This window comes from Oreochromis niloticus, linkage group LG20 (genome assembly GCF_001858045.2).
Source record: "Oreochromis niloticus isolate F11D_XX linkage group LG20, O_niloticus_UMD_NMBU, whole genome shotgun sequence".
Classification (NCBI taxonomy): domain Eukaryota; kingdom Metazoa; phylum Chordata; class Actinopteri; order Cichliformes; family Cichlidae; genus Oreochromis; species Oreochromis niloticus.
Genome location: NC_031984.2, coordinates 2301996 through 2321452, shown reverse-complemented (window position 1 = coordinate 2321452; position 19457 = coordinate 2301996). Strand labels below are relative to the sequence as shown.

Sequence of the window (19457 nt, the reverse complement as noted above, 5' to 3'; positions counted from 1 at the left end):
AGACACATCTGTTTTTAAAATGACCACAGCTGAACGAGAGAAGTGGAACTAAGTTATCAGCTAAGGCGAGCTAACTGCACAGGAGCATGAGGTGCACAGACACCTGCTCATCAGCGCTCCATAACAACCACATCAAACCCCAAAGTTCACTCAGCACATCTGGAGCTCAGAGTTCTTGGACGGTCTGTAAACAGCACAGCAGCCGTATGATTGGTCAGATTATTAAAACAACACAAAGATGTACTCGACTCAGGCGTTCAGGTACAGCCACCTGTCATTCAAATAGGCCACGCCCCTAAATTTGAGCTTTACTAGAAATTAAAATTGATCTCGAACCATCCAGACACCAAAAACTGTAAACATGTTTGTTTCATGTGACTCACTACTGGAGCCTCTAGTGGACATTTGGGGAATTGCACTTCTTTTTGGAGGCTTTGTTTCACTGACATCAGTTTTTACCTTCCTCCACCCGTGTGTGCAGCCACACTGAATGTGTTCCCACCACCACAGACTCAGCTTACCAGGTAAAAGCAGAAAAACAAAGGCCGGCAGACTCAGGAGTGAAGAGCTGAATGATGAAAGGAGGAGAAATGTGGTTAGTTGTGATCGCACCTTTATTTCACTCCATGCTTCACACCACAGCGTACAGAGTACATCCAAAATGTCCTGCGGGACGACAGCATGAAGCCTTTGTCCGCTTCATCCTGTTGAAAACGTCCCAGCCGTTTTGTTTAAACGATGCTTCAGTTTCCAGCGTCGCTCTGGAGAAACGTCTCGGATCCCAGCCGGTGTGGAGGATTTTAAAGCTCTGATCTGTGTCCTAAGTCACTACCTTCCTGTGTAATGGATTTGGACTTGAATCACTGAATTTAGATGTGAAAATGTGTAACTTAAACACCCACGACACAAACATAATTTCAAAGTAAAATCTCAAGTACAAATAAAATCTTTTCTTTTAGATTTTTCTCAAATATAAACTAACAACAACCCAGGGAAGATCCAGGCTGGAACTCCAGGAAACGTACAAAAGCTGAGAGTGAGCGAAGCGCCCGAGGCAGCAAAGAGACGATTTCAGAGGCAGCTCCATAAAAATAATTCTCTCTTTTTAAATCCATGTTGTGAAAACTGTCCCGGAGCCTTCAGGACAGACTGAGGGGAGAGCAGGGCGTTTCAGGAACACCCCCGGGATTCCAGCGCGTCCTCGCGGTCCTAGAATACGGCAGACTTGATGTCCTGGCTGAAGAAGCCCCCAAAGTTTAGGTCTTTGGACATCAGCTCCTCCTCCACGTTCTCCAGTGCCCACTTATGTTCCACGATCTCCAGTGCCTCCCACTCGCTCTGAAACAACAACAGGGACACGAGTGGCAGCATTTAACTCCACAGTGACGATCACTTTGTCTCAACAGAGCTTATCTTTATATTTTTACTGTAGTGACATTTTTGGAGCATTTCAAGTTTAGGGAAAAAACTACATTTCCCACGAAAAATGACATCACTTCTGGGTTTTGCAGGTAATGGCAGACTAAGAACAGCTGATCAGATCAGCAACGCCGATGTTTCTGGATTATAATGTTTTTTTTGTTTTTAGCGCTTTTTATGCGATTTTTGCAAAAAACCATTTGTGGAAGGAAACTGCGACCTGGGACAAGCTGCATGCATGATGTGTAAGTATAACTCCTCCGGTTTCATATGCAAAACAACATGATTGCGCTAGCTTATGTGGTTGTTGCACCGGGATTTATTTGATCAGTGGTGGTTGATCAATGCATATCAATGATCAAGGAACTGACCTCCCAGCCCATTGCTCATTCAGTGGTGCTAGTTTCAGTTAATGTGCAAACTGTTTATAAGATTGGGGAAACCTGCAGTGAGCTGAGACTGAAGAAGTCACCTGGATGTGTGACGAAACGTTTCTCCAACTAAAACAAAACGTCCAGATGAACAGAATCAACTTTTGGGGTACCAGGATTTAAAAACAGGCAAATCAGAGCGTGCATGCTCTGATGGGCTTTAAAGGCTTAAACACATTTCCCTTGTAATCCTAATGATTCAGGTTCAGGTGAAGGACGCAGACGCACTGATCCATGTCTTTACAGTTCTGCTATGCCAGCTTCAGGTATGAGCTAACCCCGAGAACAATCATGCGCCCTCACACCACAGCGGATGCCTCAGGGGCCAAAGTAAGCTTCAGTATTTTGCAGAGGGACCCAGTGGGGGGGGGGCCCGCTCTGCCTCCTGGACGTAGCCTGAGCCACAGGCTACGTCCACACTGGCGCGGATAGATTTGAAAACGGCGTTTTCATATGAAAACGCTCCGCGTCCACACTAGTGTTTTCAGTCGTTTTCACAGAGGTGTGGGTCCACATTGAAATGGCCCAAAACGCTTACGTTCTAGTCCTGCGCGTGCGCAAAAGTGAGTGAGAATTAGAATTTGAAGAAAAGCTATCTGGAGCTTGTACAAACTGATATTCATCTTTTTTAGGGCTGTCAAAATTGAGAGCAATCAAAGCAACTGCTGTATAATGCCCTCCGCCATCTTTGTTTAATTGGTCACATGACTGCATCACATGACTAAAATGCGTCATCGTTTTGAAATGTATGCGTTTTCGAGAGCGTTTCCAAAACGCTGCATTTTTCCTTGAGGAAAACGCCATCTCAGTGTGGACGGGAGGCCAAAACGGAGAGAAAACGATGTGTTTTCAAAGGAAAACGCATTAATGTGGACGTAGCTTAAAACGTGTAAAAACGTGAGAAAGCAGCTCATGTGTGGGAAACTGAGGCCACGTCCACACTAGCCCAGATAAATTTGAAAACAGCATATACGTCTGAAAACGCGCTGCGTCTACACTATATCTGACCACACGTCCTCGCTTACGTCCCAGCCCTGCGCATGACTGAAGCGCAAGAAGGTTCGACCTGCCTCATTTCTGTCTGCCGCTTATTTACTTTCCAGCTCTTTGAAACGTTGCGGCAAAATGTTGAGGAAAAGCACCGAGTTTTTGAAATGGACTAACAATGAGGTGGAGTTGTTCCTGCGAGTAACACAAAAGTACAAAGTTGCAAAAGCGAGTGAGAGTTAAAGAATTTGAAGAAAAGCTGTCTGGAGCACGTACAGACTGATATTAATCTTTAACAGGGCTGTCAAACAAAACAACTGCTGTATATGCCCTCCACTATCTTAGTTTAATTGGTCACATGACTGCATCACATGACTAAAATGTGTCATCGTTTTTGAAAAGGCTCCGTTTTCGCCGTCCACACTGCGACGCGAAAAACGGCGTTTTCAAATGTATCCGCTTTGTAGAGCGTTTTCAAAACGCTGCGTTTTCCTTGAACGAAAACGCCGTCTCAGTGTGGACGGGAGGCCAAAACGGAGACAAAAAGATGCGTTTTCAAGCAAAAAAGTATTAGTGTAGACATGGGTGTGTAAATGTCACCTTGAAGGCCTTGTTGGGGTCAGGGGGCATCGCCATGGCAGCGCCTGTCATCTGGTCCTGCATGATCCGGGACTGGTCAGCAGCTGAGAGGGAACGCCGGCGTTAGTCCGTGAAAGGAAACAGAGCTGAGCTTTACGAGAGAGTGAAACCTCACCGTTATCCTGACCCAGAATCAGGCTGTACATGCTCCTTAGCCCGAACACGTTCAGGAAGTACCAGGACGCCGAGCTCACCCTGCAACATCAAATCACGTGACTTTAAAGAAGCTGCATGGCAGGAAGTAAGACAACTCCGATTCAACTGCTGTGGGAAGGAAGGAAAATACTCCTTCATGAAACTCAGAAATAAACTTTCATCACATTTCATTCACACATCTGGGCCAAAGCAACAGACTGTAAATAAAGGACAGATGTATGTCCTGTTTGATGCTTTTGAAACTGAATAAGAATGAACTGAACTGTGTCTAAAACACGTACGCTGCGGATTACAGCAGCCCTGAAAAACAAGGCGCTAACAAAGACATAACCACTCGGTAAATGTTTGCTCTCTCATCTCTGCTGTGCTGCATTCACGGTCTGCTGAGCAGCTTGTGCGTTTCAGTGTTCAGGTTGAGTTTTTACCAGGAGGCGTCCAGCGACAGCAGGTCGATCCCTCTCTGCAACATCGGCTTGAACCTCAGCGTTAACGGGAACGGCACCTTAGCTGTGAAAAAACATCGGGAACCAGTGAGACGAGTCGGACCTGCTGCGCGCCGCTTTGTTTACAGATGTGATTGTAGTGATGCACATACGTGTCAGGTATCTAACAGCGCTTACAGATCATTCCTGAAGAGAGAGAGAGAGAGAGAGTGTGTGTGTGTGTGTGTGTGTGTGTGTCATACATCAGGATGTAGACAAACTCACTAATGACGAATCCAGAGAAAGCCCAGTTGATCCATCCACCAATCACAATCATGGGCAGGACGTTGGTCAGGTTTCCCTTCATCATGTCTACCATCATGCTCGAGTCTGCAACAAACAACAGGCTCGGCTTAGAGCACGCCTCGTTCTACTGACGGATAAAAACATTCAGATTCTTTCAGCTGCAGTAAAATGGCGAGTGTGTTCCCTCATCATCTCACAGCAGGTGTTTCCATAAAGTTTAACGTCCAGGTGTGCGTAAAGAAGAAGACTTATGAGGCTGATTTCCATCCAAAGAGTATAACCACACTGTGACTGAAGGAAGCCTAAAAAATACACATCTGTTGTAAATGGACGTAAACAAAGACAGCAAAGGTAGCTAACAGATAATGACCTGCAGTGGTTCGGTGGACATAAACACACAGCACGGGAAGATGAAGGATGATGAGCTTAAATCCGACCTCATGCTGAGGGTCTGATGGGCGGAGACAAACGCCATCATGAGGCAGGAAGAAGACGCCGAAGACAGACTGAACTTCAGATGATGGTGATGTCATAACTGCGGTGTTCAGTCTGTTTAAATTAAGCTCATTTTTGCTTTGGTGTGGTTCACCTGAGATGTCACTCAGGTGTGCACCAAAACAACTGTGCTGAGGAAGTGGTCTCAGTCAAATCAACACCTTCTCATAGCCAGGTATGCTTTGCATTCTGGGATGTGTGAAACGGTCCGTAGAGGGAACCAGCCTCTACATGTTGCCCTACTAGCACCTTCTTCTTGTTACTTTTGCTGCTCCCGTCTGAGACACAGCTGACCGATAATCAGAGCAATCGCTCTCACGGGTTTGAGTTTTTATCTGGTTTAAATGAAAAACCAAAACATGGGAAAAAGCTACACGTTTACAAACTTGTCAACTGATTAAGAGCAAAGAGTAACTGAACTACAGACGTCTGAGCTGATCCATCCACAGCACGAGGTTCGTCATTAATGCTTCTCACTATGCAGGTGTCCTGATCCTGAGCTTCATGTCCACCGCGAGTTCACAGGCTGTAGTATCACAGTGAGAATTTAACACGGACTGAACATGAACAAAGCAGCTAAACCGTTTCTGAGGGACTCGCGTCTGTTTAGAAAGACGTAGTTTTCACAAGACAAAGAACTGAGGCGCGTTAAAAAGACGAGAACCAAAAAGAAACATTTACCCCCTCCAACAGACCATCAGTTAGTCCACACAGGCAGACCTGATTACAATGAAGGGAAAATCATGTGTTCAAACACACACGCACACACACACACCTGTCATGGGGTTCTTGGGGACGACCTTCCTCTTGACCTTCTTGAAGAAGCCGGTCTCGACGTCGTTGAAATAATGTTTCCTCATGGCGAAGGACTAAACCAGCGGAGACACTTGACTCAGCAAGTTTTACACTTCATGCACTCACAGTCAGACTGTGACATTTAAACACAGCTGATTATTTAAAGGATGATTTTTAATGTCTGTAACGTCTAACAGAACAGTCTGTGGTTACTTTGCAGACAGCCAAACATCTGCTGCTCTTAATCAGAAGTAAATAAGATTTATACATGATGCATGAAGTACAACTCATGGAATAATGACCCACAGAACAAAGAATATGGAGGATGTACTGAGGGGAAATTTGATGCCCTCAAGAACAGGGTATGAATGTATTAATATGTAATATTTTAGGTTAAAGGTCAAATTCTACCTTAAACCGAAGGGGCTCTCACCTGTCGGGGAATGTACTTTCCATTCTCTCTGAGGATGCGGCTGCGCATGAGCACCTGGCTGAACAGAAACATGAACATGGGGGTGGTTAGGGTACGATGCTGCCCGGGGCGCCACTTTCACTTCAGACACACAACATAACTGTGAGGAGAGCTCAATCAGGGATCATAACAGGTCAGATATAAGCTGAGCACCTGAAGGTAAACAGTGTTAACTTCAAACAGTTTTTAGAAGTTCTTCTTGTCTACCGGTCTGATATGTAAACATGGAAGTAATACACAATAAAGGATCCTGTAAACAGACACGGCTTAAGTTTTCTTATGAGTCCAAACTCAGCAGCTCTATCAAAGCTTCTTAACTGCGTAAAAACGAAGTAAAAGGTAACGATGTACTCCCTCCCTCTGTTCTTTGTTACTCCCTCGACCAGTGAACGCAGCACGAGTCAAGCTGCGTCTCGGTCCTGTCACATTGTCGATCTACAGCTTATGTAATGGTTATATTTGCCAGCTAAAAGAGAAACAGGTTCACCATGACCTCTGTGAAAAACAACACGACAAAACCCCATCAACTTTTTACTGCTGAGGGGTGAAAAAAACCCCAAAACCTCTGAATATGTGTGTGCTCTCAGCCTCAGACTCACCTGTCAGAGACCTGCTCCAGGTTGACTTTCTTGTCGCTGTGGAGCAGCTGGGTGACATAGTGTCGGATGACCCCAACAAAGAAGGTGACGAACACGATGGGCAGGACCACCCACATCCGAATGCTGGAGTCCAGCAGGAGCTCCGGCCCGGCCATCGCTCTCTATTTAACCCAGGATCCAAGGACAGACAGGGAGGCGCTGAGGAAGGTGTACCACACAGTTTGGAGGAGGAAGTACAACATGAAGTGATGCTCAGTGTTAAATCATTTTACTAAATTATGAAAACCTGAACCTCAGCATGCAGAAATAAAGACTCTCCTTAGTATCTGAAGGCTCAACAGTTCTTATTTTATCAGCATGAACTATGGCACACATGTGAACACATGCTGAGCAGCTCTCCTGGTTTATTTCAAAATAAGAGCCTGGAGAGAATGAGCAGAGGTTATTATTACCCTGACAATAGCACGATACAGCGGCTGAAAGCTTCTGCACATCACCGCGTTTCCTTGATCGACATTTTCACTAATAATCCTTCTTGCTGTTGGACAATGATTACAAATCGCTCCGACTCCTAAATTAAATTATATAAATTAAATCCTCCGCTGACCTACCGGCAGCTGAAACGTCACGATAACTGCTGTTTCCTTTAACGGAGCTAAGAGGTGCTAACTACACGAACCTGTTACTGACCGCTGACCTCTGCTCATTCATCGTTCAGCAGCTACAGTTAGCATTAGCACCGTGTAAACTAAACGCAAAAACAGCTAAAGGTGCTAGCCTGCTAACTCAGCGGGTTACTCGTGTTAAATCTTCAGCTTTAAATGAGCGTTTGTACAAAGTGACAGCTTCTGCGGCCGCACAGGTGAGTTTCAAAAGTCCAGCAGGTCACCACTGCGTGAAAATAATCTGTAATTTATGTTGAAATGACCGTAACTCACCACATTTATGAACTTTGTTAAACAAGCTGCACAACGCACACGCGCAGGAGTTAAAAGAAGAACTTCCGGTTTACCGGAAACGGAAGATTATTATTTTATATTTTCGAAATCAATAAATACATTTTTTTTAAAGTCAATAAATGACATAAAATTTTAAATATTTTTTATTTTTCATTAAAAATGTTAAATAAATGACTCATTCTGGAAAATGGGCCAGACTGAGATATTTAGATAAAGTTGAAGGTTGTTGAAATACAATAAGAGAACGCAACATTTTATGATGTTGTTTTCCGCTAAGCGTTGTTAAAACATTTTGTTCTCAACAAATTACACAGTGCATTTCTGTAACCCTTGAATATTTATCAAGAGCCGATATTTGATTTAAGTTTTCCTTTAATTCTCTGAGCAGTACATAATGCTTAATACAAAGTTGTAGTCGGTCGATTGTTTCTTTGCTGTAACAATGCTTCCCGCATATAAAAACCTGTTTACTTCCCCTTAAATGGCGCCATATTTGTGTGGAAGGTGCATGTGTGGGTTGAGCAGCAGTGTTGAGTTTGTGGGTTGCACCCATGAAAAACAGATCTTTTCTGCCACAAATGTGTTACCATTTAAGGGGAAATAAAGAGATTTTCCAACAGTATAAGATTATTTAGACTATGTAATTTAGTTATCTGAAAAAAGCTTCACATAGTTCACATTTTTTTGGTAAATTTCTGTGTAAGAACCAGCTGTTATGTTTTCACATTAAAAGCATATATACGCTGTGCTGATGAGAATATTGATAATACACACGATGCTGTGTGGACTCGAGGTTGTTATAAGAAAAAGAAAAAAAAGAGTTTCCCCCTTTTTTTTGTCCACGTGTGAACTGTAAAACCATGAGAGGAAACCAGTTTTCAAATCCATATGCACGCAGATGTCGGGGATAGATCCTTATGTAGAGCCACACGTTTAGTGTTTTCAATTTCTCTCCATACCTGGGAGACTATCGCAGGTTCCTCCTGTCACTGGCTTGATAAGAAGAATTACAAGCCATAAATAAACCACCCTACAACGAGGAAAATTTCATTCTGGCTATTTTCAGATATAGAGGGTTGGCGAGGACTTAAGTTATTCTGCACCGCCCTACAGCACCTACGTCACAGTTTATGTAGGAGTTTCTGTATTTTATTATTTTTGCCAGCTTCTGATTGGACTCTTAATGTGATGTGACTTCTTGTGTATATAGGCAGCAACAGATTTACAGTTTTATGATGAAGTATGATGAAGACTGTGATTTCCACCCGCCGTAATGCTGCGCTAAAACAGCACTTGAATGAGAAATCAGCGAAACAAAGAGGACACGTGTTTCCATTCACATGAACAGATTTTTATATCTTTAGAGCAATAAATATTTCCACTTCTTCCATTTCTCTGCAATTTCAAAAACAAAGTACAAGTAATATATATTTATATACACAGCTAAAATTTTCCATACGTAATTTTTAAAATAATGTCGTCTCTGTTGACACATATTTGACACTTTACTCGTACAATTTTACAAGGACTATTCCAGTCTCTCTTTGCTCTACATTATAAACAAGAAATATGTCCTCTCCAGAAAGCGGTCCAGCAGCTTGGACACGCCCCCCATCCAACGTCATTGTATAGATGCACACAACACAGACTGTCTTTACACAGGAACAGAATCATCCAACATTTTTAAACTGTACTTGAAGCAGATCTGATGTGCTTTGAATCTTGAAAAATGTTCCCTGTTCTGGCTGCTGCAGTCAGACCAGATCTGTTTCTCCTGGTGTTTAAAAAACATCAGATCTTCCATTCCCGATGTAAACCCAGCCACAGACAAACTGAGCAAAGTGAGTACTCGCAATGTTATTTTCATTTAACGGCTGCTATGTACATTCATGTTATAATACAGTTTCATTCAGTGCAGATACTGTAATAAATACCACATGCAAACCGATAGTGGAGAGCAGACCCGGGCAGGAAAAATAGACCTAATTTGAGCGTTTAAAGGACCATAGCTGCTTTTTTCTGCATGTTCTTAAACTCGATATACTGTAAATTACTTTCAGGAGAGTCCCGACGCAGTTTAGACAGATTTGTGTCCTCCCAGCCGGTGTTTTCAGTTCATGTCTTCACAGACACTTGAATCCTGCTGCAGATAACTAATCAATCACAGTGATTTTTGCGTGTGAGAATTGACAGCGACTTGACAAAAGTGTTGCACCGACGGCCTCCGATGGCAGCAAAGCAATCCAAGAACTAACTTAAAAAGTGGCCTTGAAACACGAAGAAGCAGATTTTGGTCTAACCCTAGCCCACAGACACTTGGAACATGGTGGGCAACAGCTCGCCAGGAAGCCAGGGTGTTTATATGTCACCGGTTACTGTTTTGGTCCACATTGACTAAATCAGGGGTTTTCACAGTTTTGATGACCAAGTGGCAATTTAGAAAGACTTTGGAAAGCACCCGGTTTAAGGCAGTACAGGCAAAATCTAGCATTCCTAGAAAGACGAGAGAAATCTAATCTGACACGTGCGTGTTAGCAGGTGCAGTTTGACACAGTCCAGCAGTGTAACTATCATAGGCTGTTTCCAGTCATGTATGCCATGGGGCGAACAGTCAGTAATCAGCCTGTAGTGTCTTAACATTTGCTGTTTTATGATTGAAAGTACAAGTGTTACGATGAATGCTGGTTTTACAGAAAGTAGAATATATATGTATATATATATTTAATATATATATATATATATATATGTCATACTTTTTTCTTCTTTTTTTTTTTTTTTACTGTGGACCTGTTGTAAAAAAAAAACCAGACAAACAACTGAAATTTCTATAGCAGAAAGTGAAAAAACAGGAACTTTACAATCATTTCTCTGTTTATCTTTTATGTAATTACTCTGGTATAGTGTGAATGGTCATGGGAAAGTTCTTTATTGGTCGGAAAATACAGTTAAGTTCAGATTTTCCCAACAAAGTCCACCAGGCCGGTGATTCTGGCCCCTGGGCCTTACATTTGACACCCCTGACTTAGAGCCTTATTAGATGTTACCAGTGATGGATGATTTATCTGCAGCAAGTGTCAAGTTCTCTGCAAGTGAAACTTAAACCAAACCGTGGATGTAGGAAGGTAACAAATCTCAACATGGTAGCGCTGTAACACAAAGTAAATTCGGTTTGAAGTTCATAAACATGCAAAAGAGGGGTATAGAGCTTTAAGATGGGAGTTTTACTGAGGATGTGCTTGGGCATGCACTGAGATGAGTGAAATGCTGTGTATTCCCTTACGAGGTAGGTTTGATCCAGTGCTCCTCGAGAACTTTGTTTTGATGTTTCTGTGGTGTTTGCTGCTTTAGTCTGGAGTCGACGTGGTTACTGTAAGGCCTTTAGAAAGAGACAAAGTCTTTCTGCAGGTGATTGTAGATCCATGCTATGGCCCTACGGTCCAAAAATTCTTAGCAGCTCAACATGAAGTGTTAATTTCAATGTTGTTTGATAGCAGAGGTGTTGCTTGTTTCCATTAAAAGGGTGAAGAGAGGTTTTGTGATGATTCAGAGGTGTGCGGGCGTGTGTTTGCTTGAGCATGCTGTGGGTTGAGTCAAAGTAATTATCACAGTCTATAATCAAAATATTAGAAGAACTTGTATGTTAGTTACAGAAAATCATTATTGTTTTTTTTAAATATATTAAAATTAAAAAGGATTGAATACTTTCATAAGATGCCCAAATCAGAAAAGAAAAAAAATCTCACATTGTAAGCACATAACAAAATTAAAAATGCTAAAAATACAAAACAGTCCAAGGAGTACAGTATGTTAGTAGAAGCTTGTCACACAACAATATTGATAATAATATCAGTAGCACACTCTAAAAAGTCAAAGGGGTTCTTCAGACTGAAAACAACAGGGAACCCAAGATGGTTCCCTGAGGAACTCCGTCAAACGATTCCAATATGTGATGGTATTCCCACAAACCTCGCACACTAAGGGTTTTACTGTTCTCACTAAGAAACCCGAGTAGCCCGAAGAACCCAGGTGAACTTTGGTTTTTAGAGCACACGTTTTGTTAATTCAAGCAATTCTGAACCTCAGTTACAGATTGATGCTGTTGGCCCCACTGAAAATAGAACACACTGTACAGTTAATATCTACAGTTGGTGCATTCACGTCATCACAGGGAGACTAAAAATATGTCGTTAATGTTTGCATTCAGAGGAATTTCCCATCATCCACCAGTTAAACTCTGGTAAATATTTATATGAGGCTGACTAGCAACCAACACTGAAAGTTTCATTTCTTGTCAAAAAATGCAAATGGCTGGTAAAATCGTTCAAGTGGTGGAAGAACTTTCTACCAGCCATCACGGGCCTCCTGCCCTGACATCCGGTGAGCTTGATTAAAGGAAAAAAGGAAAGGAAATACACTTCAATACTGGCATGGTAGATTTGAACTCAAAGTGCAAAAATGTGTAAAAATGAGTTTGTTCAAGAAGATTTCACTCGGTGCGGTGTGACAGTGAAACGTGTTCTGCACTTCAGTCCTGTGAGATGTTAGCGAGTCCTTCGAGTAAAATTCGGTCCAGGTTTCAGGCTCCTTTGTGTCTTTGTTGGATGAACAAGGCGACGAGCGGCTCAGTCCTTCAGCCAGACTTTTAAAAAATGCAGTAAATGGCTTCAATTTGTTGTTTTGAATGGATACAACTCATTATATTATTGATTTAGATGGTGAACTGTCTTTGTATTTCATGGAGGTCTTTTGTGAACATTATTATTTATATTGTACCATCACTATGTCTGAAGGCACCTTATTCTCTATTTTGCCACACATCAAATGGGATTAAAGTTGATTCACCCTCCGAGTTTTTTCACACGCTAACTCAGTTTGGACTGGGTGGGAAATTAACCTTTATTTTCCATTTATCATATTTTCTCAATTGTTTTATATCTTAGTAAAATAATGGAGAGTTTCTAACTACTGCTGAGAACCCGAGTAAGTGCAGAGGTGAATCTGAGATCATCTGGATGAGTAGGTTCTTATTTATTTGAATAAAGCTTGTTCCTTGTTACCAGTGTTTTCTACTCATTACATATGAAAGACAGGCGTAGGTGCTGAAGCGCCTTAAACTTGCTTTATTTCTGACGGCAATCAGTCAGAGGGCAACTAGTCTGGTTACAAAACAAAGGCCGGCTGTATCAAGTTTACTGGAAAACACCCTGTCTCCAAACAATTGCAGTCCGACTCAGACTGACTGGTGAAGGCTTGTACAAAGACATCAACACGTCAGTCAGTCCGAGTCAGTCTGTGCTGATACGCGTACATATTCTGCATCTCTGGTGGAGGTTGCATTCTGGTTAAGCTCCTACGCCTGTGTCATTCTGGAGTTAAATCGTCACCCTGCAGCACTACGTCAGTACTTGTAAAGGAATTTCTTAATTTCTGTTTCAAATCAGTGAGGTTCGACTCTGGATGTAAGTATTTCATGTGAATTTCTGTGTATGTTGATGGCAGCAGATTTGCACTGATCACAAACAGATTGCATGTAAACGCTTCATTCAGTCACAGACTGGCAGCAGATCGATAGCAGACCGACTCATCTTATTGCAGTTTTATTGATGTCTCGATGCACCAAAATTGCTCCGACGATGGCAGCTGGCCGTGAGTTGTCTGAGACCTGCCCCCCATCTTTGAAACGACCACTTCGAAGGCAACAACGTCACAAGTGGTAGTGCCACAGTCTCTTTGCCCTGGTGTGACTGAAGCATTCTTCCAAGCGTCTTATCCTCTAATGCTAAGTGCCAAATCTAACACAAAGTCTTAACCCTTAAGCGTGCCTTCACAGAGTTGTAATAAAGAGAACTGGACAAGAAGAAGTTCTGATAGTTAAAAAAAATCAGTCTGATTGTCTAAATCTTGTTTGTTACAAATGAAACCTGGCGTGTTTTATTGAATTTCGTTTCACTGTCGTCTTTGGTTTGTTGTGACAAATGACTTCAGTCACTCACTCATGCAGTTAAACACACAATCACACATCTGTGAGTCTGTTTATAGCTGCCTGCTTTTCAAATCAATAACTTTATGATCACCTGCATGTGATGAGTTTAGGGGATGTCAGTAATTTAAAATAAAAAAAAGTACTAATCTAATAATATCTGTCTAAAGACAATCACTTGTATTTATTTTCTTTACGGCTCTGTCTCCTAATCCTGATTTAAAGGATCTTTATCTGAAGACGTTTAACATAATTTAGTGGAGCCTCATTAGTGATCACCGTTCTGCTGTGAACCAAAACAAAAAGGAACCAACAAAAATGAAACATTTTAAACTTTTGGTACGTTGTGATAAAGATTGATTATCAGAATTATTAAACGAGTCTTGCGTCAAAATTTTGGTTTCGTAAAGTAAATTCAAGCCTTTAATTTCCCACCCAGTTCTGTTAAGATGACCATCGATAAGTTAGAGAGAGAGTTACACCTTATTTACCTTAACCTGAACAGTTACATCACTTCGTTTAGGTACCGCAGCTCTCATTTCCCTGTTCAGCAGCTTTCGGCCCAATCTCGTCTGTGGCAACGTAGAGGGTCACATACAACATGGAGCATGAAGTACAGCTGACAGCTGGAGTATAATATTATCAGAGTATATTATAATTTGTAACAAATTCAGGCTTATGCTTTCATATATACTTAATAACAAGGGAGAGCATTCACAGGTTTAGCACAAATGATCAAATAAATCCCCGTTACATGAGGAAATAATTGGGAATTTTTTTAAAGTCCCAATCCAAAACAACAGCGTAGCAGTCCCTGCTGAAACCCTGTAATCCACAGACGCTAAAGGCTTTTAGTTATTTTTGCAAAGGTAAAAAGACACCTGGAGTGTTTGTTATGATGGCTTATTTAAAGGTTTTAGAAAGTTTATTGTCCACCTAGACGGTCAAGTCTTCCGTATTCTTCACTTCTTATGGCCAAATAAATGCTGGATTGGGGCTTTAAATCACAACAACTCCCTCCCCCTGCATATAGAAGTTTAACCACAGTCACACTGACACTTATTAGCTATTGCACAGGTCATGCATGCCTGTCTAAGACACAGAAACTGCACCATATTAACGCTAACCATCTCTGCTTGTCCGTAACGCCTCATGGCTTGTAAATATGTCAACAACCAAAACGAGAGTGCTTTTTGTGCGGAAAACAAGGTGGTGTAAGACGACTGTGGTTTTTGGAAAACGCGACCCGGACTTGTTTCATTCTCCGCTCTCTGTACATTATGTCAGGCGTAATCCTTGGGATATATATTCTCAGGCACTGTTCCCTTCACGTCTGGTCCCTGAACCGTTTTTTTCCACAACAGCACACAAATTCCTACGATGTGGCACGAACACTTCCCCTGTCAATGAAGAACTACAAATATGTCCTCCCAGCACTACGGGGGGAAGATGAGGACGTTTTCACCAAGACACCGGGACAATGTGGGAGTTTTTTCTTCATCTTCACGTGACTGAAACGGCATGATTCACGTTCTGGGTGCTTTTCACTCCACAAGCAGCTTTTTCTGGGAGGATCTGCTCCCTGTAAGAAACATCCGTCGGTGTGTGCGTCTTTCTACCTGCGGGGAAAGTGGATGTGGAAATAACACAGGCTGAGAAGTTTCCTCTTCCCCGCTCTCACCGCTCTCCTCCTCACCAGGCGTCCGCTTTCATACGGCTGCATTTGTCCTCTCCCTCCTCCACCTCTCCTCCTCCCTCTCCTGCTCACTACCACCCCCCGGCGGCTCACTGCAGGCTGACGCCCCACTGTCCTGGACTTCTGCCTCCTCACACGACCGTGCTGATCCGGCTGACGGGTTTGGATTTGGGGCCGCCCCCTTGGCCTCCCCCCACCCCCGGGGGGTGCGGGGAGAGCGGGGCAGTTGACGGGGGAGGCAAGGGTGAGTGCGGCGGGGGAGGCGGGATGGACGAAAGCGGTGGGTACTGGGGGGTATATGGCTTCGGAGGCGTCTGGGTGACGAGGCGTGCTGAGGGAGTCTGGGGTGGCGGGGTGGAGAAGATGAAGTGGGTAGAGGGGGAGGCGGACGGGGACGGGCTGAGCGGGGAGTGTGTGTGCACGGCGTGGTTGTGAGAGTGTGTGTGAGCGTGGGGGTGGGGCTGCGAGTGCGAGATGGTCAGCGGGAGCTTGGCCCCTCCACCTGGCCTCCCCGCCGCGGGGTGCGAGTGGAAGAGTGCGTGCGGGGTAGTGGGGGTGACAGGGGAGTGCGGGGACAGCGGCGGCGGCGTGGTGAAGCCTGACGCCATGTTGTAGCGCGGGTGTGGAATGACGCCATGTTGCATCCTCTGATGCTGCTGGGTATGAGAGGGAGCGCAGCCGGACGGGCCTTGCCGTCGGGGTGCAGAGAACCTGTGCGAGAGGACGTGGTGCTGCGGGACGCTCTGCATGTGGTAGCGGTGATGGTGATGGTAAGGTGGGGGTGGTGTCTGCTGCTGCTGGTGCCCAGTAACACTGACTCCGCCTCCTCCACTGTTGGCGTGGCAATACTGGGCGTGCAACGCTTGGAGCTTGGATTGTGCCCCTGCCGTACCGCCTCCCCCTCCAACTCCTCCCGAGTCCGACTGGCCGAGGTTGGGCGATGGGGAGGGGCATGGGGAAGGGGAGGATGGGTGGGGGATGGGAGGCGCGGGGGCGGGGTAGTGGGGGGTGATGATATCATCAGGGGACTCGGGGGACCCTGTGGAGGGGGTGAGGTCATCGTCAGGGGACCAGGAACTTTGCCTCTGCGGCTGCCGAAGAAATTCCCTAGTCGGCCTCCGCCAGTCGGTCCGCCCCCTGCCGGCATCCCTCCGCCGCCCCCAACCCCTCCCCCGCTCGCGAGTGGGGAGGTGGTGACCCCTCCCTGGTTGTGACAGAGCCCCGGCCCACCCCCACCCCCGTACCGGGGCTCTGAGTAGGGCGGTGTGGCCGGTAGGCTGCTGGAGATGTAGGAACCATCATGGGGCTGTAAGAAAGACCTCCATCAGGCAGAGGGCGCTGCTGGTGAGGCCGGGGGCTGCTAATAATGGAACCCTGAGAAGAAAAGAAGGAGAAGAGTTTAACATACTGGGTCAGCATTTACCTCAGAGTCTCACAGACTATCTCGTCTTTCTGATGGAAAAAGAAACCTTGACGTGAATCATGCAGATTTCAGGACAAACGTGCAGAAGAATCACTGAAGAGGTTAAAAGACAGACAACAGAAATGCACACACTGAGCTCCTGAAGGTAACGTGTCTGTAACGTGCTTTTCTGCCACAGAGGAAAGTATTTATTGATGACTGAAAGATAGATCACAGAGGCCTGTCAATCAAAACAGCCATGCACCAGATAATTAAAGCGTTAAGATGTAACAAAATCCAAACGGACGAGCGTCTAAAAAGCCTCAAGTGGCCACTAGAGGAACAGCAGTTTTGCTGCTTCCCTTCAAGTCTTGTAACCCCAAGGATGGAAGCTCCCTGAATACGAAGCTCTGACCATGATATTCTGGCTCACAAAGCTGTCAGTCATCCTTAAATCAGCTGACTAACCAATGGGGCCCCAAGGTGGACTGATTCTAACAAGTGATCAAATTATTTTAACATTTAGCATCACCCTGATGCTCTGTATCTCATTTTACAACTGTATAGTGACAATAAAGGCATTCTATTCTATTTAAATATGCCTTATAGGAGCAACTTTACACTTACGTTACTTTACATTTTACTCTTCACTTCATGTTTTACTTATTTCACAGAAAGGGCCTCAGTACTCGAGAGAGCTTTAGAGAAAGGCTGACCGATCCGATTTTGAGGCTAACACAGTGGCTAAACTCTGAACTGAAAAAGAGACACGAATACAAATGAAGCCCTGTTTCAGCATTCACGTCACACGTGCACAAATATTTTCACAAACACAAGTTATGAATCAGACAAACATGCATCAGCAGAGTGTGTGACAGACGGCATGCTGGGAAGTCGTGTCCCGCCCAACTTACTTCGATGGTACTGTCCAGTGACCCCACACTGTTCCTACGACCCCGCTTCCCTGTCACCCAATCAGAACGAGGCAAGTTAAAACGTGGTTTCACATGCATTCTTCACTCAGTGTAAACACAGTTTTTTCCACTCTTTGATCTGTATGATGTCATGAAAAGTGGATACCCTTATATGGTCATGGCCTACACCTTCTTCCTGCTGTTCAAACTTTTTATTAATGAGGCTGACCAACCTGATATTTACATACTTAAATATTTGTGCATCAGTGCTAATTAACAGAAGGCTGTATTACTTGTATTGGCTGGTTAAATCACAGCAGCAATCTACACACTTTCCACAGTAACTTTTTGCATTTTCATGCTGTAGTTCCTGCAGTTATCCAGCAGGTGGAGACAGAGCACCACAGCATCACAGCAAACTTCCATCTTACAGCGGCATTTTACCATTTTAGATTTCATCAGTTGCATAAGAGCACAGGTTTGCTCTGACTCAGTACATCATACTAAAAACCTGGAGCTGCAGAACTTCTGTCGCAGAACACGCAGAGAGAAAACCACACACATCTGTAACATGTGAACAAGGTGAGCCTTGCGTGGTGCACCTGTCCTCACCTGTCTCTGAGAGGTCTCTGAGCGACGAGCTGAGTGCTGTGCGTTTGAGTCCGTCCACCGTTGCGTACGTGTCGTCGAGGCTCGGCCTTCCCAGGGTGCCGTTCACCACCTCACTCTTTAAGGTTCCTCCGCCGCTGTTTGCCCCGCCTCCTTGAGTGCCCATCCCTCCTGGTCCTGCCCCTGTCAACACGCCAGGACGCATCACGCCTTTCTGCTTCTCGAGCTCAGCTGAAAGGAAAAAGGAAAATTGGGAAAGTTGTCATTAACAATAACTCGCTGGATCGCTGTTCACTGCAGATTTGGAATCTACTGCTGGTGAAGTCAGGCGTGGAGGCTTGAAAGGCAACACATGCAGGCTAAACGATGCATTTATAACATTGAAATATTTGAATTTGCACATAAATGAATAATAATCAGGCTGGAGCCACGGGATCATCGGTAAATTTCACCCATCTATTTTCTGCCCCTTATCTTGGGGTGAGGGCAGTCCTAAGCAGAGATGCTCTCCTTGTCAGACACCAGAGTGTTCTCAGTTGGATATGCCCGACATGCCTTACCTAGGAGGCGTGGAAGAGGAATTCGATAGAAGGAGCTCCTTGTAGAAGGAGCAGCTCTCTCCTAAATCACTGAGCTCCTCACACTGCTTCTAATGAAGAACTCAGAAGTACACCACTCATATTCTTCTGCTCACTAGCCGGAGCTTGAGTCCACAGACGAAGGTCTGAATGTAGATCGATTGGTAAACCGATAGCTCAGCTCCCTCTTCACCACAACAGGCAGGTACAGCATTGCTGCAGACACCACACCAATCAATTTGCCAATTTCCTGCTCCCTTCCGCTCTCAGTAGTGAACAAGATTGAGATACTTGAGCTCTTCCTCATCCTGGGGGAGCAACTCATTCCTCGGTTGCTGAAACCAGCAGCAAAAGAACTTCAGAAACCCCAAGGATGGTCCACGCTGATACTGGGAGGTGTTGTACTCGCACACATATGGATGCTAAAATGCTAAAATGAGTTGACAGATATAATAGTTTGGCTGTTAATATATGTGAGCAGCCTGCCAAAGTAAAGTCTGTGTGTGGGAAGTTCTTCATATACCGTGACTGCTGGCAACCGGCCTGAACTCTAACGGTATAACATTTGGTTTATTACTAGCTGCAGCAAGCACAAATC

The 19457-nt window shown here is 44.4% G+C and overlaps 2 protein-coding genes across 2 annotated transcripts in view; both read right to left on the bottom strand.

Moving 5' to 3' along the window:
• Positions 1-596: 596 nt before the first annotated feature.
• On the bottom strand, positions 597-7752 carry zgc:86609 (TMCO1/EMC3 family protein). The gene is made up of 9 exons (XM_003445975.4): positions 7660-7752; positions 6722-6919; positions 6084-6141; positions 5631-5724; positions 4340-4444; positions 4058-4139; positions 3592-3671; positions 3438-3520; positions 597-1338 (listed from the first exon to the last, which is right to left on the bottom strand). The coding sequence occupies exons 2-9, from the start codon at positions 6874-6876 to the stop codon at positions 1210-1212; spliced, it is 786 nt and encodes a 261-aa protein (XP_003446023.1). The 5' UTR covers positions 6877-6919; positions 7660-7752; the 3' UTR covers positions 597-1209.
• Positions 7753-9015: 1263 nt separating this feature from the next.
• LOC100710931 (IQ motif and SEC7 domain-containing protein 1) overlaps positions 9016-19457 on the bottom strand; it is a 182012-nt gene continuing 171570 nt past the window's right edge. Inside the window, 3 exon segments of the mRNA XM_005477802.3 lie at positions 9016-16730; positions 17673-17722; positions 18285-18512. Coding sequence (XP_005477859.3) covers positions 16464-16730; positions 17673-17722; positions 18285-18512 — 545 coding nt within the window. The 3' untranslated portion in view covers positions 9016-16463.

Bases quoted from the DNA above. Each gene is read 5' to 3' on its own strand.
- zgc:86609 (XM_003445975.4), bottom strand. From the start codon at position 6,876: ATGGCCGGGCCGGAGCTCCTGCTGGACTCCAGCATTCGGATGTGGGTG. The intron at 6,142-6,721 runs GTGAGTCTGAGG...GTTTCTGTTCAG, and splicing joins CTGGAGCAGGTCTCTGACAG to CCAGGTGCTCATGCGCAGCC. The intron at 5,725-6,083 runs GTGAGAGCCCCT...CCGCTGGTTTAG, and splicing joins GAAAGTACATTCCCCGACAG to TCCTTCGCCATGAGGAAACA.